The sequence below is a fragment of the Patagioenas fasciata genome, chromosome 6, assembly GCF_037038585.1.
Source record: "Patagioenas fasciata isolate bPatFas1 chromosome 6, bPatFas1.hap1, whole genome shotgun sequence".
Taxonomy (NCBI): Eukaryota; Metazoa; Chordata; class Aves; order Columbiformes; family Columbidae; genus Patagioenas; species Patagioenas fasciata.
Genome location: NC_092525.1, coordinates 24,301,869 through 24,326,371, shown reverse-complemented (window position 1 = coordinate 24,326,371; position 24,503 = coordinate 24,301,869). Strand labels below are relative to the sequence as shown.

General features: G+C 45.1%; 1 protein-coding gene across 3 annotated transcripts in view; it reads left to right on the top strand.

The window, feature by feature from the left end:
• Nucleotides 1–24,424, top strand: part of ATF6 (activating transcription factor 6) — a 75,071-nt gene extending 50,647 nt beyond the window's left edge. For 2 of the 3 annotated variants that reach the window (XM_065842252.2, XM_065842251.2), the window contains exons 15-16: nucleotides 8,068–8,152; nucleotides 22,461–24,424. In XM_065842252.2, coding sequence (XP_065698324.1) covers nucleotides 8,068–8,152; nucleotides 22,461–22,669 — 294 coding nt within the window. In that variant the 3' untranslated portion in view covers nucleotides 22,670–24,424. Of the gene's footprint in view, nucleotides 1–1,116; nucleotides 1,625–8,067; nucleotides 8,153–22,460 lie in introns of those variants that run through there. The other variant, XR_011739741.1, reaches the window with a different exon arrangement.
• Nucleotides 24,425–24,503: the final 79 nt, after the last annotated feature.

Below are 24,503 nucleotides of genomic sequence, written 5' to 3'. Positions count from 1 at the left end.
AGTGCATTTTCCATTCCTCTGAGGTCTCTGGGATTTTCACAAGGCGCTCTGACTCACAGCGAGGTGCTTTCCAGTTAGTTTAGTTTTGGAGCCGAGGCCATATCACATCTGGCAGTAGCACAGTTGACAATAAAAGGCACTAAAAACTTCTTCGTTAAAAGGTCTCTCATGTGGGAAGTAAATTGGATAGAAACTCCCTCTTCTGCAGGGACACTGATCAGAAAGCGTTCCAGAGTGCAGTTAGGTGTTATTTATAAAAATTTGTCTGGGAATGTCAAAAGGTGTAATCTTACACTACAAGACATTTTATTGACTATGGGATTGAGCTACTTCTGGTAAAATGCTTAAATAAAAAGCGTATCTCATCACTTCATTGCTGTGTGCAAAGTATGGGCTGTAAAAACCACCTGTGCCCTGGGGTTGGAACAGCGTCAGTGTGAATAGGAGCACTTCTGGCAAAAATAAAAGCAGAAAAAGAAGCTCTATTCCCACCACTTCTGTGAGCTTTCCTGTTATGTGATACTTCACTCCCTCCTCCAAAATAGGCTTAAAACTTAGAAAAGTAATTAAATTCTATGATTAGGGATTGGGATTACAAACACTATTCTTTAGTATGCTGCAAAATCAAACTGTGTTAATATATGCTAGCTAACCTCAGGTTTAATATATGCAGAACTGGTACTCTTTGAAATTAGGTTGAATGGTTATCATTAAACCTAAAGCAGTAAAGCTACTGGGGCCTCCCAAGGCGGGCTGTCAGGAGCCGGTGCAGAGAGGCTGAGACCTTGTGAAATTTTATTGTGGGATTTCTGTGGATTCCTTGCAGTCTTTATCCAGTCTTTCACTCCCTTACTCATCTTTGCATGTCCTGGATTCCCTGTAAGGATCTGTGATGGGGTCAGTAAATCTGTTTGGATTTATAAGATCTACCTGTAAAAAAAAAAAAAATAAAAAAAAAAAAAATTAAAAAGAGACACATCAACTTGAAAAAAAAAGGCAGCTTTACAGTTCATGGTATAATGAGCAAGTAGTGTGACTACAAGTCACAGTTTGTGTAGAGGTTTTGACTGGTTTCCTCTCTTTTTCTGCTTTTGAAACCGTCCCTCTGCTTTTCAGATACAAGGGACCGACTGAACTGGTGGAGCAACAGTAGTTTCAGAGACACCCTCCCCTCTGCAGTTACTGCCCTGTTTAATGTCCTCTGGTCGCAAAAGCAATATTGCAGTAACTTCTGGGATGTTCCGATGGACCAGCACTGTATCCAGCGTGGTGTATCCTCAGGACACCATATGGCTGCCATCACCCAACCGAATCAATAGTGAAATTATACAGCCATTTCCTCTACAAATTTGTAAACTTTCATAAGCATCCTCTTCGAGCTCACAGAGGAAAATAGAAACAGATACGTCAGGATCTGATTCTCATTTACACCACAATCCGTGCTACGTGCTTGGCAGAGTTGAGAACTGATGAGGTAAATGAGAATCAGCCCCTAGGCCACGAGTGCATTTCAGCAAGTTCTCCTCCCTGGAGAAAAACCTCCTTCTGTGTCCAGAGAGCTGCTGGAGTTCAGCCTTGGCTGTCCTGAGAATGAAGTTCCAGCCCCACAAGTGCCATTTTCCAGGTAGGAGCCATGTGCCAAAGGCTGCAGTGCTGCTCAAGGCAGGTTTGGTGACCTGTGTAGGAGATCAGGACAGAAACATCACATCTCTGGCAACAGCCAGACAGCCTGAAACAATTGTTTTGAAATTTTCGAAAACTGTGACATCTGCGGTTTATGACAGAAAAGCTGGCGCATTGGCTCTGTCAGCCCAGGGTTTTAAAAAGTCCAGCTCCTCAGAGGAGCTGTGCAAGGCAGTCTCTGAAGTTCCATGCAGCTTTTTGAGCCTGTGAAAGTACATTTTTGTTTCACACACTTTGTGTGGCCAAAAGCATACCTGTAAATAAGGTCCAGTGTCATTTAATTGACCTGAAATCCCTGAAGATGTTCAGAAAAAAATAGGTTTGAAAAACCATATGTGTATTCATGGATTTCATGCACAATTTTTCATGGTAAAAAACCCACTTGCTTTCTCTCTGCTTCATCTTGAGATCACTAGGTGTGGTCAAATATTTAATAGATAAGCTTTTAAGCTGTCAGAACGTGCTGAACACTACCAAAATGGTGTCACTGAAGAAAAATGGTACCCTGTCAGCACTTCGGCAGGATGAGGGAAGCTCCTCAGCCTGTATCAGCAGTGGTTGTAATGCTGTCCTAGAATCACAGCATGAAGATCCAGGCTGGGAGAGGTTGAGGCACGATTCCCTGGGACACCTCTTAGTCATAAACAGAGATGAAGAAATGCCCAGCTGCAGTGTGTGTTTGCTGTCAGGAGGCTCGGAAGCTTTGGGGACAGGGTGAGCACCCTTTGGCTTGCCAAGGCACCTCGCTCCATGTGCCCGCTTGCCTCTGGCAGCTGTCTGTGTTAATCACAATATTCTAGCACATAGCTGGTCTCCAAGGCAATGGTAAAGATCAAATCTCCTCATCAACGCAAATTAGGAGAGCAGCACATTAAGATTTTTTCCTTTGGTGTTTTAAACCTTGGAGCTTTTTTCATGTAAAGTAACAAATGTCACTTGTTTTCGAAAAGCTTATCCTTAGTTTGTCAGAGATGGGTCCCTTATCGAGACCCCTTGACAAAGCCTTTGTGAAAAGTGAGGTAGCGCCTGTCTTGCAGGAGTGGAGTCATGGCTCCCACAGGGGTCACATCTACACTTTTGGGGGGTACAGTCTCCAAACCCCTGGCAGGGTCAGGCATGGCGTGTCCTTCATCAGCGCGGCAGACAGTGCTTACGTGGGCAGATGTGCTAAATACGCTGTAGCAAAGCACATTTAAATCAGGTTATGTTAATTATTTTCTAGTAAGTAATGCTTTTGCTCAAGACACTGGAAAAGGCTTTTTAAAAGTACTTATCCGTACCCTAAGCACAGCAGCTAAGAAGTTAGGAAAAATCGAGGGGAATTGATTTGACAGATAAGTAGCCTCAGGGGTAGGAGGAAAGACAGCTCATGCTGAGAGTGCAGAGCCTTGGCGTGTTTGAAAGTTCGTTCCTTTGTGTCCCCTGTCACTCGAGTATCCCTCAAATGCACACATTCCCCATAGCACTGGTAATATTTTCCTCCATCACGGGCATGCTGCAAGGACAAATTCTTTCACGTTTCTTTCAAATACGCAGAAATGGAGGAGGAGCTGCAGAGTTGCCTATAGCAAGGTGGCAATACTGCTCCCTGGGGAGGTGAATGTTACTGATGGGACATGCATTGCAAAAGCCAAAACAAGTAATATTACCAATTCTAATAATTTAAAAGCCAAGAGTCCAGCTTGTGAAATAATAATAGTTTAAAAAAAAAGACCCTTGACCAGTGTGTTTTCTCTCTGTTGAATGAAACTTCATGATATGCAGTAATGTTTTCTTTATGTCCTTTAACTATGAGAGTTAGAAACAATTCTTATTATTTTTTAAATAAAAGCTAAGGTGCCCACACGTTTTCATGCATCTGGGGGCTTTGAGAACCAAACTACATGTCATGAGACTCAGGCTGAAGCCGCAGGAGCAGCTACTTTTAGAATATTCTAGCACAGTGGAACAGGATTTCCATTGACAGTTGACTCTGGGGATTAGAGATACACAAGGCTCCAGAGCTTAATCCCTGTTAGAGCCCTGACAACACTTGTGTTAGAAACCTTAAAATCTTTATTGCAGTTCTATGTGTTGCTGAGTCCAGCAGCAGATCAGCAGGCTCTGAATTGGCCAGCAGGGTAAAAAGATTCAGTGAGGACAGTGATTCTATGGAGGTGCCTAAGTGTTTACAACTCTGATTAATTATATTCTAATAATACAGTGTTCTGTTTTGTGTTGGCAAGGACTTAATAAATGTGATTATTAATCACAAGTTTAGCAAGTAACAGCTCCAGACTATCCCCAAGAAAAAATGTGTTTCTGCATCCCAACTTATTAAATTAAGGTAATGCATTTGTGGCTGGATTTTTAGTATCTATATTTATCTATCTGTCCATCTCATCTGGCTTCAGTATCACTGAACTGTAGAGATGATCAAAAGCAAAATGAGAATGCTGAAGCTGGGGTCTCATTTGAAATATTGTCTTTCCAGGCTGATATTTTTCCAGTCGTTTGGCCAACAGTCTCAGATCTGCATCGTCTATTTAAATTGTCCTCTCATCTAAGTGCAAGTCTTGGCCCAAGCCAAGGCCATCTGTGGTTGGGTAATAGTTGTGATTTATTCTGCCTCTGGTTGGCATTCAAGCTCATGGGCCAGATGCTGACTTGCAATATTTGCTTTTATTATTTTTCAGTTTTATACCATGTGTTAATATCACAATCAGCATTTTAATTTTAGCTCTTTTGTCTAGTGTTTAAAATTAGGGGTGAGTAATAGCATCACACACCTCTCTAGGATGCGATTCAGCATACTTTGGAACAGGATAGGACACAAGAATATTTTACATATTAGAAATAGATATTTAGAAACAACGAATGTTATTTCTTCCTAATCACTAGTCCATACACTCATTGATGTTGCATATAAATATTTAAGTATTACTTTCAAATAGAAGTTGTGGACTATTTGAAAGTTTTTGAGCTCAAGAATATTGTCGAGACCTAAACTGTAGGCAAAATATCTATAACACTCTGCAGCACACCCACTGCTACCTTTGCCTTCTATGTAGAATGAGGGTAGTTACGAAACTTCGCAAGCTGGGACTGACTGTCAGAGGGCCACTCCTGCATATAAAATATAAAGATTGTTAGGGAGATGGGTAAATTTCCCTAATTCCAGATTTTAAAAAACAACTCTTCGTAGTAGAGATGGGCAGTATCCTGCTTCCAGACTATCTGTACATCTTGCACAGTAGCTCCTGGTAGCAGTTTGGACTTAGAGCTGACAACTCCAATGCTGTCTCAGTGCAGACCGAAATACCTGCTGGAGTTGCCCGCTTCAATTGACTGATCTACCAGAAAACCACCTGGTGTTTTTGCTTTAAGCCAGAATTATTAGGGAAGAGAGCAGATAGTGGCGAACTGTTCATTTCTTCTTTGCAGCTCTTTAAACATCATTTACAGAAGCCTGAAATTGGTTGCAATTAAATATAACTCCTGGTATTTAAAAAAAAAAAGGCTTCTAGGTGAAGTGGAATTTAGAAAGGTGAATTTTACGTCTCATTTTCTGTGTGAGGTTTAGAATAAAGTATTGTTTTCAAGCAGATCAGTTTGGTGGAACCTGGACCTACCCAGCAGTATTTAGTGCATAGTTTGGCTGCGTTGTAGTCACGGAAATGAAATTTGTTAACTGCCGAGCCAGGCTGAGCCAAGGCTTTGAACGTAACCACGATGGAAGAGATGCAGAGCTTGTCAAGGCCAAGTCTGAGGTGTTTGCGCTGCCTCTGTAGTCACCACAGGACTCTTCTGAGAAGTTGGTGCTGCCTGTGACTGATCTGTGGGCTGCAAAAAGAGGATCACGGGATCGTTGAAATGGGTCGCGAAAAACCATTCTCCTTGAAAACACTTCTCCTTGCAGCGGAGCTGTTGGTGACAGTAGATAAGGGCAGCCATGGCTTTGTGTTGCTGGGTCTTGGATACCTCCAAGGACAGATTTCCTCTGGTGCTCTGCTGACCTGTGCCAGCATGGCACCACGCTCGGGGTGGAAACCTCTTTCTGAGTGTCCAGTCTGAACCTCCATGGTGCAGCCGAGGTGGTGATGATACAGGAGGTATATGAGGAATTTTTCTTATTTTATTGCTATGCAGAAATTTGGCGTTTCTGTCATGACACTGGTGTTTGTTTCTATAGAGGTGCTCCAATTGTAAAGTCTTTGTGATAGTTCTTAATACATTTTTATACATACAGTAAATAAAGGTGCCATTATAAAGCAAAACTAAGCCAGAGTCAAATAATGTACCAATCTTCAAGTATGTTAGCAAAGAATAGTAGGGTTTTTGTAATGATTTGTGGATGATCATCTCTGCAGTAGTCATGTTTTGCTTGGGGATGATGCTGTTGACTCTCAGAAGCATTGAAAAAGAGAAAAGCTGGGATAAGCGTGTTTTAAGTGATGTTAAAAATAGCTGTCGGATCACGACAAAGACATTGTTGCAAAATGTGGTTTTAATGGACATCTTATCTTTGGCCTGTTCCCTTGGGAGCACTGAATTTCAAGAACAGTTCTTCTGTAAAGTTCATTGTCTTACTGAGTGTTGTCTTAATCTCAGTGGTTCTAAAATGAGATGAGAATTACATATGTAGTCTGAGAATTATAACAGAGTGGTTTTATAGTTTTGGTACCAAGATGTTTTTAATTACAGTCATTTATTGAAGTAATGTTTTCTTCTCATGGTTTTGGTTTTGGGGGAATTTTTTGGTGGGAAAAAGAAGAGACTGATATTTGTATAATGTATTTACAGAATATCTTCACATATTTAACACCTAACTTTGTGTGTAACTCAGTTCTCTGCTTCTGAGACATAACAACGTAGTGTTTAGATATTAAAATGGGGAAAACACAGATACACTGACATTAAGAAGTTAACGACTGTGTCCTGAGGAAAGTCTGGTTCATCTGCCAAGAAGATAACCTTGGCCAAAAGCACAGGGTATTTGTGTGTCTATTTTTACCCTTAACCAGGGAGCTAAAGAGCTGCTTGAACAGTTTTTGAGTGCTGGTTTTGTAAGATATCATGGGAGTTTTACAAATGGGAAAGCATGAAATGAGATGAGAGCCTCAAACTTGTTTCTGCTTTTTAACCGTGTGAGATAGGTGTCTGGATCCTGAAAAGTGAAAGGCAGAGGTTTGGATCTGGTTTTAGGACAGATACAAAAACTTTTTCACGAGTTGTTCTCCACATGGGTGACGTGGTGGCACCTGCTGGCTTTTGTTCTTCGCAGAGCCCCTGGGAGGGAATTTGGCTTTTCTGGGACTGGGAGAGGGGCAAACACAGGGGCTGGGAAAATAAACCTTTCCATTCATTCTTTGGGGCCTGTAAAAGATAGTGATAGGCAGGTTTCTGTTTCACTTACAGCCCAAGTTAGAAGTCTAAACTCAATTTGTCAATTATGTGAATACAGCCTTTTGCCCCTAATTACTAAGAGAGAACAAATATACTTCCCTGATGATGCCCACTGTCTACTGAGGTGGTGCAGTGAAGCAACCTTCTGTCAGAAAAGCTGAGCTTGGCAAGGCGTGGGAAGCTTCCGTCAACCTTAGTGCTCTGTCTTTGGTCCATCAAGATCAGCTTTGTACAGCAGTGTGAGAGGTGCCTGGACTGGCACTTTATATTCTGTTACTTCTGCTGGTAAAGGAGGAGCCGTATTTTCTCAGGCTGCAAGTTGAGCAATTCGAGTTCAGCAACAGCAAAAAAACCTGAAGAAAGGCTGCACGTTTTCTTGCAGGTCAGGTCCATTTCCAGGGCATCTCCTGCAGATGCACCTTCCACTGCTAAAGCGAAGGGTGGTTAGTTTGGACACTGCTGTCTCACAGCAGCCACCTCACAGTTAAGATCAGCTGCTAAAGCACAGCTTTGCCATCAAACTTTCCTGGTAGGTTTTGTTTCATGCCCCTGAACAGTCCTACAGTCCTGCTGCACGAGGCGTGTGGTGTAGAGCTCGACACAGACATAGCAAGATGACATTTATATAGAAAGTAGACAGCGCTGTGAGTAAAGGCTCGAATTCAGCAGAACCCTTAACCACATGTTTAAGTATCATTGAAGTTAAATTACTTTAATCAAATACATAAGTACTCTGTTGAACAAGGGCCTAATAGTAGTTTCCATCTCTTTCCACGTGATCAAGGCTTTTTCATATTCTGCTGCATGCGATAAGGGTTTCTTCTCAGTAACACAGCATGAGCAATTGCTGTGACTTTTGGAAGACTCCCTCAACAATTTGAATTTGCGAAGCTGTTGTAAATAGTTTTATGTGGAATGCCTTTAAGACAGAATGGAAAGGAATTTTCCCAGCTCTGTACTTCCAGGGCAGATTTAACACAATTTTCTCTTATTTTCCAGGACCACCTGTTATTGCCAGCCACCACACACAACAAGACCAGGAGACCAAAGATGTCTATAGTGCTGCCAGCTGTAAACATCAATGGTAAGTCCAAAACATGAAAGACAATGATAGAATAATTTCAAAGGGATATGCCTGACTCGTATGTGGAAACCAAACTTAGACCAAATGTCTGTCTTTATAGTTTTGAAAAAGTCAAACTGGTCGTTGCTGGGCTGTAGTTGCAAGGGTCCCCACCAGAGCTGGGGTGCTGGCAAGTCACCAGTACCTGGTCACCAAGACTGTGACGAGAGGCTGTGGGACTTGGCCAGCAGTTCTGCCATGTCTCGTTCGAGCTCCTGTGAGGACTCCGGGCTGTTGCCATCCAGTCTCAGTGATTTATACACAACTGAATAAGGGTTACTTGAATGTGATCTAGCCTGTCTTGGTGGCTACAAAGATCCCATCGAGTGTAGAGACTGTCCTCCTCCACTCATTTGGGTTCCTCTTACGCCTCCTTAGCAGGGCAAATTCCTTGGCCTTACTGGTTTGTTGGGATGCTGACTGGCTCCCGTCGGCTTCCTCGGCTGTTTATCACTGTTATACAACACTCACTGTGAATGGGACCTCTCGGCACCACATGTCAGGGTTAATAATCATCATGTTACAGTGCTGCAGGACAGCAGAGAAAACAGCTTTGCACTGAGGGCACAGGCTTATTAGTGAACAGAAATGTGCTTGGTCTCCATTTTAGTCCCACATGAGAGACAGGACATGAACTGTATAAATATATTTTTAAATCGTATGGTGAGGAACTGCCAAACTGGGACATGTTTGGGGCACAGGGTCACTGTCAGTCAGCAAATGCATCGTGAACCCTGTAACAGTGTAAACTTTACTTTCTGAATATCTCTGTACCATAATGCCTTTTAAAAACCTATGTGTTTTACTGTACACGTGAATCATAAACCCAAATGTTTTTGTTAAAATCAAGCATGCTAAAAACATCTGACAATGTGAATTTCTATGAACTAAGAAAAAAAAAATCAGTTCAGGCTTTCAACATTTTGATGATTACATTTTTCCATGCAGTCCAGTAAGCTGAGTGTGATAATCTATAACCAGTTGTCTTAGGGGAATTTTTATTAGATGTATCAGAATCATTTGTGGCATTTATCTGTCTGAAACTCCCTTTTCATGCCCACTACAAAAACAGTTTTCTGGCTGAGCTGAATTATCACATGCAAGTGAGCACTTTATCTCTTGGAGAACAAACAGTTTCTAAATTATGGAATATTTCTTCTTAACATGCTACTGAGTCTTGTTTTATTTGAAATAATTTTTCAGTTGGAGTAAATATCATTTGGAAAATACACATCAGAATCCAGTGACAAATCTTATCCTTCATTAATAACGAAACATTGTGAAATTATAGTTACTTGATTTCTTTCGGATTTTTCTTCAGAACATGAACATAATCCAGGAAATAGCAAAATGTCCAGGGATTTAGGCAGAGATGTTGAAACAGATGAGACACAAGGATAGCATTAAGTAAACAATAGCACCAAACGCTGCTTCTTCTGTGACAATCAGCCAGATGTTAGGAAAAAAATACAAGATACACAACAGCCAGTAGGTAACTTGGCTTGATTTTTAATTTGATTATTAGTAGATTATCTGGGGGAGATTATTCTCTACAGAGTTCTGTCTGGAGAAGAACCCATTTCTCTCTATGGAAAACATTGCTCCTCTACCCTACTCTGCCTCCGCAGGGACTGAGCACATCCTGAAAAGGCATCTGGAAGTTGGCTGACACCAAAGCTTTCCTCCCAGCTCTCTGCTCTTCTTTTAAGCCCACCTTAATTCTTTGTCCACCTGCAGAGAAATGACTGCTTGAAGAGGCTGCGTCTCCCTGGGAGGAACTGGCAAAAGTTTCAGTGGAAGAACTTGTCCCCTCCTGCCTCTTTTCATGCCTCAGCCAGGCCTCTGTGGAAGCAGGGAAACCTTTTCCCTGGCCATGTACTTGCTCTTCCTTTTTGTTTCCACAGCCCTGGCAGAGGACCTGAAGGGAAGGCAAGTAAAATGGCCTTTGCTTGGAAACTTTTTCAGAACTTCTTCACTTGCTTTCTTCTGCAGTATCTTTATTTGTCTGTGTAGCAAACCCTCCCCAGATGTTCTCACAGCCCTTTATCCTTCTCCCGTTTCCTTGCTGTCCCCCAGAGCAGCTCTCTCCTCGGCCCCTGCAGGCACTCATGCCCACGTCTTGATCTGCCTCTGCCCAATGACAAAACCCGACTTTGCAGACACAAGCAGTTCTCACAGAAAATCTGATGGGACCCAAGGACCTTAGGGTTGGTGAGCCTGGAGGGGAAAATGCAGAATTTGTTAGTCCTGGTCCCACTGTGCCTGGTTTGGGGGCACCATTGCTGTGGCTTTATTGAGAAGTTACTCCAAGAAGAAATATCTTGCAGTTCCTCGTGGGAATGAAAGCCAACTGCAATTTACAGTTAAACTCCGGCTTTTGTTTTTAAGCAAGTCATGTTTGTTATGCTAGATTGAAGCTATTATTTTAGAAATATAACTATGCACTTGAGACCGGTTAAGTCTCCAGTAGATTTCATTCCTAAATTTACTTTTATTGTAATTCAGAGTCTTGTTGGCTCATTACACCAATTCCAAATTGACATATAGGCGGTGCCTTTCTTGAAGTTTAAATGAAACCATCTGCCATTAGCCCTGTATTTACTTAACTGCTGTAAAAAATGCAGTGGGTTATAACATTGATCTTTGGATCAAAATAATCTATAGAGTACAGCCTAGCTAAGCCACTCTTCCTACCCCAAGCACAAGCCTTTTGTCTCTGCAGGACGCCCGCAGCTCTGCAGCGCAGCACACACCACCAGTAGTCCTGTCCTTGCAGCACGCAAAGTGAGAACATGTGTACAGTCGCTCAGCGCAGGAGACAGCGTTCAACGTTTAGTCCAAGTAGCCGCTTTCATTAGTGCATTTCTCCCTATGATTAGGTCAGATGCTCTCACAACTTGCACTTTCTCTTGGTAGGAGCAGCTGTAAACATCTGTGCAGGTGTGTACTCACCGTGAGTACCAGTGGCCTTGGAAGCAGTATAAAGACCAAAAAGGCCTTTTTTCTTCTCAGGATCACAGTGCAAAACAGTTCTCCGTATGTGAAAGTCCTTCCATCATTTGCTCTCTCTGAATTGGAGGTTGGTGTCTGTACTCTCAGCCAAGCAAAAGCGAGAGACGTGATGGGAAAGCCACTGGTGAGATGTGAGGCTCATTTTCTGGGAATTGGCAGCCATGATGGAGTAGTTTTGAATTTCATACAAATATTCTGGATAGGTCCTTAGTCTAATGTCACACAACGGGACTTCTCTTCATTCTGCTTTTGAGATACTTGTTTGTGCGCCAGACTCTCTGTAATTTGCATGTTCCTGGTTCTTAGGGAGCCCTGTTCTCCAAAGGGGTGTTTCTTTAATGAAACAGAGCAGCGCAATAGTCTCCTAAAGGCAGAAATGTACTGAGAACGGAATGGTGAGCTTTGCAAAGTCCACGTGCTCGGTTGTGTTGGCCAGTTTCTGATCACTGCCACTTCACTCAGCCTTCCTTCCTAGTATCCATCATCATACTGACGTAACAGGCTTCAAAAGTGCTCTGAAATAATATACCTTCTAATCAAAAAGGTCAATAACAAATCTAGTGGTAAGGGGTTTTGATCAAAACTGAAAGGATTTCAGCAATCAAGCAGTGTGATTATTTGCATGCAGCTACAAAGAACGTTCTTTCAGCTGACAGCCACGTGCAAAAGCTGCTCACAGGTGGCCGAGGCTGGTAGCAAACTGTCTGTGAAAAATCCATAAGGCAAACAGAACCCACACAGGCTGAGAAGGAAAATGAAAACACAAGCTCTTTGGGCAGTGACAATACTCTGTAAGTTCCTGTGTGTTGGGACTGAATAAATAAAGTCTTCAACTTCTTCTGCCTTCCAGGGTCAAGCAAACAAAAGATGCCATTTCCGTCTTTCGGAGCAAGCAGAATTCCCAGTCAGTCATCAAATGGGAAAGGTCTAAACCAATACGTACCGCTAATGACAGCTGACTTCCCTGAAGGTTGCCACTTAACATTTTGGGTAGCCTTCTCTCTCACTCTGAGTTGCTTCAAAATGGTTTCCACGAGACAGATGGCCCCAGCTATCTCTAGCCATTGTTGGTTTGTTCTTCTTTTCATGTTAGAAGCCAACCCTTGGTCCCTGTGGCTCCCTCTCACAACTCCTGTCCTTGATCCCACTCTGAGAAGCTCATGGCACTTCAGTAGGTATAGAGGACTCCTCTCTTGGCTACATAAGCATGATCTGTACAGATACTTCCCTCCTTGTTTCTGCTTTTATCTCTGGATTTAGCAGAAACTGCTGAGAACTCAGCACAGCCTTACAAACTGTAGAGTGTGAGCATAAAGCTCTGGAAGTTGTGTATGTAGGATTACAGCCTATCTGTGAGATGAAAGAAGGGTGGTTTCTCAGGTTTTTTAAGGAGGTCACTGAGAATTCTTCAAAGCAGCAAGACCTCTAAACCATGATATAGGAAGATACATTTGAGATTGTCTCTGTGCTGTAAGTCTATAGGCCATTTTGAAAAGGCTGCCCTTCTGCTTCTTGAGCGGTTGGGCTGAGGAATAAAAGTAGTTTAGTGAAGCCTGAACAGGGAGAAATCAGGGCAACAGGTTATTGCTGAGCATGGGCTGAGAAAGGTGGTGAGTCTGCTGTCTCCTGTGTGCCGTCATGAATAAGCAGCATGTTGCCTTACTGTGGGTCTGCTGTAATTAGGACAGTTTGCTAATGTCATAGATGCACTTAAGCTCTTGTGCTTGTGTAGAGCTGTGCTGTGGAGGTCAGGAGCAAAATGGTGGCAGAACAGGTTTTATCAAAGAATTTTAACCATAGACTCTTAGTCATATTGTAAGGTGTTGCTATTCTCACTCTTGATCTCTTTTCAAAGTGATACGAAACACAGTTCATCAAAACACAATAACCCCCCAAAACTTCCGAACATTCCTTTGAACATCAGAAATGATCGTTCCCTAGGTTCAACATTAAATAGAAGTTTTCAACAGATGTGGTTGTCTTAGAAAGATTTTGCTTTTCCCAACCATTGTCTGCTGATAAATGTTGTTTTTGACAGTAAGGAGATTAAATTATTCAAAAAATTAGGAAAGAAATCATTCAAGAATCTGCATACAAAAATAATGGAATCTGTGTCACTTGAGTTCATGTTTATTTAGTTAGACAGGAAACGATCAAGAAATGAAATCATAAAGGCTTATTCCCCAGTGACTTTTCGTAACGAGCTGTTTACCTAAATTGCTAAATAAGTAACCTATTTTTATGTATTCGGAGGAACAGGAAGTTGATTTCAGAGGATCTTCTGTGCATTTTTGCTGCTTCATTAATACAAAAAAGAATCTCTCTTGGGTTTTGAGTGATAGAGCAGGCCAAACCCCAGTGTGACTGGTCTTCCCTGTATAGACAGGATAAATGCTATGGATGGCGTTTTCTTGGGAACATGCTGTTCACGAAGGGGGTAGAGAATGAGTCATAAATGAATTGGACTTCGTTCTTAGTATTTCCAACGCCAGTGTTGACTTCTTACACCAGATTGTTTTTTCCATGTAAAAGGCAGACTTATGTAAAAATCCACAAAGCTGAAGAAAAAGGAAACCTGTGACATTAGCTGCCAGTGTGGGTGCCAGTATGGAGTTGCAGAAGGAGCCAGATTCGGTTTAGAACTGAACAAGTACACGTCTCGCTGCAGAGACCCCATCTTTTAGATGTTCATTAACACTGGATGCTGATGCTGCATCAGAGTTTTCATTCCGCTCTCTGACATTAACGTTGCTGTCTCGGCTACATTGAATGGTGTTTGTGCAGCACATCGTAATTCTAGCCTCAAGCCCAGCTGATCTGCCTTAATACGTTTTCAAATGTCGTAAATTCAAGATTACATAATTCCTCTTAGTGTTAAATTATAGGTGGCAAACATAGTTTTATGCTTGTGATACACAGGCCAATTCTGATTACTGGTAGCTCTTTATTTCTACAGTGATCTGAAACATAATTATCCATAATGAGCTCACCCTGTAAAAACATTAAAAAATGGCAGCAGAACTGTAGAGGAGGTCATATTTATGAGTTCTGTGTTGAGAACATTGCTGGAGTAAACCGAGAGATTAGTACAAATGCAGCAGTCCAAGGTGGGCTTTTTCAGTGTTTGGATTGCAGTCTCGAAGGAGGTTGCTGCCAGTGGGCCAGGGAGACTTTTGCCTTCTTCTGGTATCTCAGGTCTAGTCCTCCATGCTGCAGCTTTTCTCACCCTCTTCATACGGTCCTAGTGCTTCCTGAGCATCTTCTGGGCTTCATCCTTTGTAGCAGGGTTGCTGTAGGAAATCATTTGAAAAATACATCCTGAGCATTTTTTGGTCATCCACCACTTCACTGTAAATCATCTGCCTCCATCCTGTCTTATTCTGTAGTAACCCCAGATGAAGACACCATAGAATCACAGAATAGTTTAGGCTGGAAGGGACCTCCCAAGCCCATCCAGTCCAACCCCTGCCGTGAGCAGGAGGGACATCTTCACCCAGCTCAGGTTGCTCAGAGCCCCATCCAGCCTGGCCTGGGATGTCTCCAGGGATGGGGCATCCACCATATCTCTGCACAACCTGGGCCACCCTCAGTGTAAAATATTTATTCCTCATGTCCAGCCTGAATCTCCCCTTCTTTAGTTTAAAACCATCACCCCTTATACTGTTGCAACAGGCGCTGCTAAAAAGTCTGTCCCCATCCTTCTTGTAAGCCCCTTTTAAGTACTGAAAGGCCACAGTAAGGTCTACCATGGCACATCCCTCTAGGGCACATGTGCCCTCTGGGTGAAGTGGATGAAGAAATGGTTGCCAGTCTGAGCTGCCCCTCTCCATGAGAAAGGAGGCACCTCTGTGTTAGAGCAGGACTGGGACATTAGAGCTGTAAATCTCCCGTTGTTGTAGCTGAGAGACAGAAATCTTGGAAACAGACGTCTCCCGTTGATTAGCATGCTGTGTTCAGATAGGCACTCTGCAGCATGTGTGTATGATTTTTTTTTTTTTTTTAATTAGCTGGCAAATACCTTGAATCAGAGAAGCTCATGTGGAGAAAAGTGCTTGCCCCATGCAGACAGAAGCTTCACAGACTTGGTGTTAAAAATGCACTTCTATGAGCAAGAGCTGATCACAGTATCTAAATAAATGAGGTAATTTTATGTATCCAAGTGAGACAGGTGGAAAATTCAGCTCACTCTTTGGATATCATCCAACCTATAAAGACATTTCTACTGTAAGTGAATACAGGCTCTCACCAGCCTTCCCTCTTAAATCAGTGAAACACTTTAAGCCTAGGATACAAATTATATTGGGAGATGGAGAAGGTCCATGTCAATGAAAAAGTGATGCTGCCTCTTGAAAAAAAATGAAGTCAAATAGTTAAATTACTTTTATCAGTAAGCACCTACAAATTGAAATAGTGAAGTCCGTACTACAGTTAAAAGACAAGGGCTAAATAAGAATAGGAAAACATATTAAAAGAAAAACCAATATGGTAAAATGCTGTCAAATTATATGAAGACTGACTAAAGATTAAAAACTCAATGCAAAAGTGCTTACAAGGACCCTAAAAAATCCAGCGGCTTGAGTAACACATTCAAGTGGATTCATAGAAGTAAGAAGATCCCTTTTAAAGAACAGACATTGTAGTCAAATGAGGGAATAGAAAAAAAGAGCATGATTTCTGGCAGACTAAATGTCAAACCATAAGAAGTCAAGCCAGGAAATTATGTTGAGGAACAGTGTGCCTGAGGCATAAAAAATTAATAAAAACATTTTTCAGATGAAGCCTGACAGGGAATCTCTAGTGCCTATAGAGGAACAAGGTGTAAGAGAGCACTTAAAGCTCAAGTCAGCGTTGTTGAAGAGGAAAAAGTTATTGTGCTGGTGTGAACTGCTGAGGCTGTATAAACACCAGGAGAATGGCAAGTGACAAATGAGGCAAGCTTTTTTAAAATAGCCCCAGGAACTGTGAAAGATCAAGTCTCACTTTTGCACAAGCTGGCTGAATCTGTGAGAGTGGAGTGTGCCTGGGGAGACACAGCAGGTTGGGAAGAGCTAGTAAAGCTTCTGCAGAGCAAAGTCCTACCTCAGTGCTCCATCAGAGGCCTTTGAGTGAAGCGAGTCTGAGAAGAGTGGTCTCTTCAGCACAATAACATACCTGAGTGTTCAAAAAACTTTGAAAAAAGCAGTTCTTCAGAAACTGCCAAAAGAAAGCAAGTTTTTGTGACTCAAGAGGGGAGACTCACTTGTGGCTTGGTATCTTCCTGAAAGGTGTAAATGAAAGGTGTGAGGGGATGGTCACGTTTTACAATGAAGGGGATGTTACCCATAGACTCCCATGCAGGTCTGTGCTGGGCTGGCTGCCCCTGCATCTCTAGGCACAGGCTGGGAGATCGTGGGAATGGGAGAAATTCCATTCAGTAGGTGAAACTTGGTGTGAAAAAGTGCAAAAGAATTTACAGTTGAATTTGACAGCAAAGGCTGAGGAAAAGGTTATAACAGAACCAGAAGAACTGTGAATAGTATAGATAAGGTGTCTGGGAAGCGGTTGCTTACTCTTTCATGTATCGCCAAAAGTGTATGTTTGCCCTGACTGTTGGTCTGCTGCTGGTCACTCGTAGAGCCAGACGTGCAGGTCGGATGGGGCTTTGCTGCCAGGACTTTGCTCTCCTGCCTGTGCAGAACAGCGTCCTTAGGCAGTGCCATGGCTAGAAAAGGACAGCAGCCAGTCCAACAGCACAGCAGGAAAAGGGGGAGCTTGGTAGCATTTAAAACCAAAGATAGCACTGGACCAGCAAGGTTTTCCAGCTCTACCAGTATCTATGGGATGCTAGACCCATGGTGGGGACCAAAGGGGACATGCCCATGTCTGCTGGTCCCTTCCTGCTGCACTTGAGGGAGCAGTCCCCCATGTGCTGTCCTGCTCCAGCCCTTGTTCTTGCAAGAAGTTTCTACCAGAGTGCCTTTTGGGGCTGCTTTCCTGGCTACAGTTATTTGTCTTGTAAGTGGTATGTCTGGGTTTGCAGGCTGCGTGTGGGAGTTTGTTTGTGCTGTTTGTGTCCCCCACGCTGGCAGGGGATGGTTTGCCCAGCAGAGCTGCTTTCTCCAGCCTCTGTCCTTCACTCCCAACAGAGCTTTCTGTGCAGCAAAACTGCCTTTCCTCTTGTCTTTGTTTTCTCTTCTGTTTTTTTTTCCCTTGTCATTAGCATTGCCACAGCTGGATAGATTTCAAATATGGCTGTTGTGCAGCAATGATACCCTGCCAACAACACGCATATGCACAGCCAGGGCTGTCAAAAATGTCTCAGTGTTTCCAAGAAATACTCTACCTGAGGGAGCTTTAAATGATGTGCCTGGGAGGGTCAACAGTGGTGACGCTGATCTTCTCTTCTTGAGATGCCTGTTGGCTCCCCCTCCAAAAGAAGAGTAATTGCAGTAGATCCACACAGGACCCTTTCCTCTGTAGTTCATGCTCTTTCTCAGAGAGGGAAGTGAGCATCCAGCATGAAAGGAGATTGGAAGGGGAGGTTGGAGACCAGGTGGGAAATGGTCCCTGGGCAGAGTAGACTGTCCTTCCCTCTTCCTGAGACCACCCAGTCTGGACCAGGTACCGGAGGCACATCTGGCACATATCTGCCACTGACCACATTGCCTGCAGGCGCCAGTCTTTTCCAAAAATCACACAATGGTGTAAGCTAAGGGCACATTGTGCTTCTCATCCACGGCCAGTGCCCATCTCTCCTGTGGCTCCATTATTTCCTTAGGAGGCCACACAGAGCTGATTTCCTCCAGCTTTCTTGCTTGCCCTTTGGACAGCCCCTGGCACCACTGCTTCGACGCTTAGATGTGGGCAGAGACCCTGTCTACTTGCTGTCAGCTTGTGGCTCATCAAAGTAATTTCGATTATGCGGATCCGGTGTTTCTGACTATGGCTGGCTCACTGTTTTTGAGAGGTGCTTGGAGACCCAGACCTCCCTTCACCAGTGTCGGGGCTGAGGACAGCTGTGTCTGCAGAGGTGAGACCATTGCAACTGGTTTGCTTGGCAATAATTCCAAGCAGGAATTTGCTTTTGAAAAGAGAAGTTATTTGGGTCAATATATAACTTTCTCCCTTGCCTCAAATAATCCTGTCTAACAAGCAAATCTGTAAATATTTTAGGAACCCTGCTGCCTTGTTGCACTGAGCGTATTTTTAGTCTTTGTAGCTGTTGCAGTAACACTGCTTCATTTATATACTTATTTGGTAGTGTATAGCAGCCCTTTGGGTGGAAACACTGTCCAGATGTGCTGGGCAGGACAGTCGGGGCTGCTCAATGTGGATGAGATGGAAGATCGCAGAGTGAGAGAGCAGAGGAAGCCCCTGAGTTGTGTCTGGGGACAACTGCAGCCCTTCAGCAGGCCAGCCCCAGAGCTGCGCACAGCTTGCGGAACTCTGTGCTGCCCCAGACATAAGCTCTGTTTTGCACTATAAATCTTTTGAGTAGTTTGGTGCTAAATCATTCTTTAAACCAAACTTCAGCATCATGAGCTTGGTACAGCTAGCACAAAGCAACCACGTGCTGGAACTCATCCGGCAGCTCTTTGAAAGCTGCTGGGGTTCCTGCCAGTGGTATGGATGGGGCTGCAGAAGGCGCTCCGAGTGTAAATTAACACTGACACTGCCTTTGGAATCTGGTGTGGTGGAGCAAGCTTTCTTGTTAGAAGGAAACGTGGGACATATAAAGGGTGTGAGTAGCTGTTAATGGTTTTAAAAGAGTTGGTGTTTTAGTATCACCTTGTGCAGAGATAATTTCCTGGCACATAACTTTAACATAAATTATGTGAGCACAGTGTGGGAGTAGAGCTGGGCATGTTGGTTCTGCCGGGTGGCTCTGTGGAAGGGGAGGAAGGAAGACAGGCAGGCAGGCACAGTGGTGTTCTCACTGCTGTCTGAACCATGGGCACTGGCTGGGGTGCATCCCTACCCTGAGGCAAACGTCAACTCAAACCTCACTCAAAGGCTTCACCAAGTTGCACTGCCTTGTCTTTGTCACGAGCAAAGAGCAGACAGACAACTGTGGCAGCTTAGTTGACATATGGTGGCTACTTTGTGGACCTGGGCTCTGTGATCAGTTGTGGTCTGCCCGGAGGGGCTCCAGCCATGAAGAGGCACCTGCAGCTCACAGAAAGGCAGGGCGAGAGAGACCACGAGCAACTGATGAGGTAGGTGAGGTTCTCAGGGACACAGTTTAGGGGTGAACTTGGCAGTGCTAGGTCAATGGTTGGACTTGATGATTTTAAAGGTCTTTTCCAACCAAAATGATTCTATGATTCTGTTACTGCAAGTGCCTGTGTGGAGGAAGTGGGGTCAAGTACCCCGGGTCTTGCCTGATAGATGATCATCCAGCCTTCCCTTAAAACCTGCCAGTCACAGAGATGGTCTCCCAATAGTTTAATCCAGGGCTTGTATTTCATTATCATTAGAAACTTGGTCAAAGATAAAACTGTTTCTCTTGAAATCGATTATTTCTAGTCCTGTCATGCCATTGGCTTATGCAAAATGATCCTCTCTAGTCCTCAAACTTTTTCTGCAATGCTTCTGCCCAGCCCCATTTTGTACTTGTGTTTTCCAGTTCTCCCAAGTGTTGTACTTTGCTCTGGCCTCGGTTGAAATGCAACCTGAAGATTCTGGACAGCTTCTCTCTTTTATTGAAACTGCAGTCTAATCCAGTACTCCAAGGTGGTTGAAATCTCTCCAGTTCAACATCTTCCAGAACTCTTATAAGTACATGCTCTATTCCTCATCCAGATCATGAAACAGTTTAATGGCATCGAGCTCAGGATGGAGCCATGTGGAATCATTTTTGCAGTGCCTGCCCCTGTGACAGTGAGCTAGTGTTTCCAAACATCGGGTTGCGCCGGCTGCATTCAGGTCACGTTTGCTTGTTGTTTTGCTGGGAGCATCAGCCCCTCCACCCTCTGGGCTGGGGTGGGCTGGGCAGGGCTCTCCAATGGTGGGCAGGCATCCTGGAGCTGGCCTGGCTTCCAGGCTGCTCCTTGGAACACAGCTGGTCCAGGTGCCCAGCAGCATCACCAAGCAGCAACTGCCGTCTTTGCCAAGAATCCCACCTCCTCTTCTACATCGTCTTGGTGCTAATGGTAATGAGAAAGGCTGCTAGAAATGTCTGTGGTGGGAGTTGAGCCATTCCAACTGCTGTCCTCATCCCTCTGAGACCCTTTGCAGAGGCTTCCTCCAGCAGTTCTTCATCAACAGTGCTTTCAACCCAGAAGGGGAAAGAATCAGATACTTGTGTTTAATTCATACGCACAGGGCAGGATGCAGGCACTTTGCGAATGTCTGAGTTGGGTGTGTGGGTCTGACCAGAGAGGCTTGTTGTGAGCCTGACTCCTCCCAGCTATCTCAGCTGTGGTGGCCTCAGAAGACACAGCACGTCTCGCACAGGGGAGCAGAGCTATGACTTACTTAATCACGGCCCACGGAGTTGCGGGGCGAGCCTGTGCCAGCTCTGGGAGCAGCGGGATCCCGGCTGACTGAGGTGGGCTGGTCTGGTTCCCATGCTGCCACCCACGCAGTGCAGGTCCAGCTCCCTCCCTCGCACGGGCTCCTCTCTGGGATCGCTCTTCTCCTCCGTGTTCTGCTGTGCCAAGGAACCCGGTGATATCCCGCTGCGCTGGCTGCTGTGGGCAGTGGGAAAGTCTTACTGCCTCGCCAAGAGGTTTTCCTGGACCTGGTTGCCATCCCATCCCACCTCACCCACTTGTGGCTTTGGAGCACAATTTCTCCTGTCAAGCTGTCATCTTTGCAATGTGAGAGCTGAGGAGCTGCATTTTCGGCTTGCTGTGTCACAGGGAGCTGATCTGTTCCTGTTTGCTCTCTTCAGCCCAAAGCCAGGCTCCTACACCCGACAGCCTCTTCTTGTGCCCTCAGCTGCTCCATGCAGCCTTGTCCGGAGCAGCACCAGCAGCCCAGCCCTCTCCATCTGGTCCTGAACCTCCTGGGTGAGAATCAATGGTACATCCAAAGGGTGAGAGAAGGGTTGACATGGAAGAGTGGCCTCAAAAAGGATCCCAACTGGGCACAACACCCAAAGCTATGGCAGGGCTTTATCAGCAGCACCATGGCCAGGAGGGGTGAGGCTCATGTTGGGTTGGATCAGCAGCACAGAGACGTGCACAGCTGCTCCTGGCCTCAGTCACTCAGTGGCACGTACAGAGCTTTTTCGATTTCATTTCTGCAGGTGGGAGCTTTGATTTCCCTTGCAGGCTCTCAGCTTCCTTAGCAAGGGTTTACTCCTGCTTTTCATTACTGTACCAGACGTACTTGATCTAATGGCTTCTACAGGTGGCGTGGGGTACAAGAGGGTCTGTCCGCGGCTGTCAGCTGTCATCCAGAGTCAGAGTTAATCCAGGAAAACAGTAAAAATCAGTAATGTATATTGCATTCCTCTAGTCCATACGCTTTCTATTAGGTGATCTGCCATCCTTCTTAGCACAGAAAGAAGATGCCGCCGATGGCAGTCAGCGTTTCTGACTGAAAAGCAAGGGTTGGTCGTGCCTGGAAATCTGATCTTGGCTCTCACATTCCTGGACACAGTGTCTATGCAGGGAATAGTCTCCCACCTTTAAATCCAGGCAGCAGATGCTGGCCATGTGCTCAGCCCCTGCCTGCGAGCCCAAGAGCTTCTGCAGCGGCCGACGTGCCGGGCCAGGGGCCGTGCTGGGGTGGTGTAGCCCAGCATGTCCTTGTGTCGAGGCCCTGCACGGTAATGAGGTACAGTTAATTCTTCTGAGAAAGAGGATTTTGACTTTTCTTTTCTCAGTAATCCCACGAAGAAATTCCTCTAGATCCTTAGTGTCAAGAGGGTTACAGTATTCTTAAAACAATAAAAAGAAAGTGAAACATTCAGCTTTCTTAAGTAATCCCTATCTTCCATCACCCCTGCGCTTTAGTGGCTTGAGAACAACAGTTCAGTAATAAATGTTATACAAGGCAAACGCCGGTGGTAATTATGTGCAGATGAAGAAGTGGAAAAGACATTAATATCTAGGTGTGACTGCACATGGTAAGCATGGCCCAGGCCCTTGAAATTGTCTTGAGCAGGCTGAGGCTGCGCTGTGTGAGATGGAGCTGCAAAAAGGAAAAGGTTCCTGAAGCTCTTGCTCCAGAAAAAAAAGGTCCAGAAAGCTCTGCTTTTGGTGCCATTAGGTCACTAGCTTGCAGGGCTAACTCTGACTTTTTTTTTCTTTTTTACTTACTTTTGCAGAGAACGTGATCAATGGGCAGGACTACGAGGTGATGATGCAGATCGACTGCGAAGTGATGGACACCAGGATCCTCCACATCAAAAGTTCATCAGTCCCTCCTTACCTCCGAGAGCAGCGCAGAAATCACACCAGCACCTTCTACAGCTCATCTCCCTCAGTCCCGGAGATGCCCCACACCCTGAGGGCAATTGTCAAATCCCTGCAGTAGCTCCTGCAATCCCGGTATGGCCTCTGCATCTGAAATGCAGCAGCTCCTGCTGCCAGACTGAGCCCCTGTGCTGGTGGCTCCATGGGGCTCCCGGCACACGGCACAGACCCTGCTTAGCCCGTTCCTGTGCCTGACCCTTGCCGCAGGGTGTGTCCTGCCTGGGGCTCACACAGCTCTGCTGGGGACAGACCGGGGGACCTGCAGCGTGGTGCCCGGTGCCGGGTGCTGCGCGCTGCTGCAGCCTGCTGTCTGCATCAGCAGCCTGGCGCTGGCACTGGGGGGCACAGGCCATCCTTGCTACTTATGCACTGTCCAAATTTGTGGTGTTTTGTTGGTTTGTTTTGGGTTTGTTTTTTTTTTTTGGATCCCTGTTAAACCTTCTCCCGAGGTGGGGTGCTGAGCGCTGGGGTCCTGCTGGTGTCTTCTCCAGCCCACGCGGCCACATGGCAAAAGCTGGGGCTTAGCCCAAGGGTGGTGATTAAGTGCAGCGCAGGCATTTCTAAAGATTGTATTGCTGTTCTTTTTAGTTCCTTATTTTTGTTCGCTTTTTCCTGTTTTCCCATTTTTTCCTTTTTTTCCCCTCTTTTTTTTTCCTCTTTTTTTTTTTTTTCCCTTTTTTCTTTTTTTTTCCTTTTTCCTCGTCCCTGTTTTTTGTTTGGCTTTTAAGGGTTTTTTTGTCATATTTAATGCTCTTCACAGCTGACAGCATATGGAGCAGCACAGCCTGTTTCAGCTCAGTGGGACACAGCCACAGCACCTTCTTTCTGAAACACAGACACACAGACACATGCTGACACCCACGCAGCCCCTCTCTGCCCTGCAGCACCACCAGCCACCCCTCCCACAGCAGAGGCGTGCTCCATTCGCCCCCAGCACCAACCCACTGGCCATGGCTCTTGCTGCCGTTACCAAGCCCACTCAGAGCTCTGGGAACTGGTGCCCAGTTTGTCAGCCAAGCCCCAGCTGAACTGGGCCGGGGCCATCCAGCGTACGGTGCGCTCTGGTGCTCAGCTGGGATGAGACACCAGCGGAGCGTCGGCCTTTCCTAATGACTTCCGCATGTTACACTAATTTTTTTCCCCTTTGCAGTTAGCACAGAAGATGATGGGCTCCAGTTTGCCAGCCAACTGCCTTTCCTTCATTGTCTGAACCACTGACTGATGTATTTTTTTTTTTTACTTTTACTATTATTAATTATTTGTGTGTGCGCCTGTTCGGAGATAAAAGTTGATCCTGCAACAGGACAAACAGTTCAGAGGAGGAGGGTGAGGAGCAATCCAGCCTTTGCAACACTATGGAAAAGCTTTGCCCTTTGCCACGTAGTCAGGGTGAGCTGCACAGGCCCCCCGGCCCCTCGGCACTCACGCTGCTGGGAAGCAGCCGCACTCGGCAAGGGGTTTGGCCGCGCTCCTTGCACCAGTTCTGTTTTCCTGGCCCCGGCCCCACCTGACTGTGGGCCAGAGCGCACAATAGTCAAAAATAAAAACCCTGGCGGTGCCCCAGCCAGAGGCACACAGCTCTCCCGGCTGCTCTGGGTGGGTGTTTGCTGCTGGGGAGGGGACCTGGTGGTGGTGGCTGAGAGTGGCACAGCCTGGCATGTTGGAAAGAGCTGCTGCCAAGGGCTCAGGGACTGCAGTGGCACCATGTCCCCAGCCAGCACCTATGGGCACTGGTGGTGGAGAGCACCCCTCATCCTGGGTATTTCTGTTGTTTCCCTAACACTGATGGCAATAAAATGGTTCTTTTATTTATTAATACTTAGTTATTATTATTTTGCTTGTTAATACTGTTTTACTTAAGCGAATGGCAGTGTGTAAACTGGCACTCCCTGAAC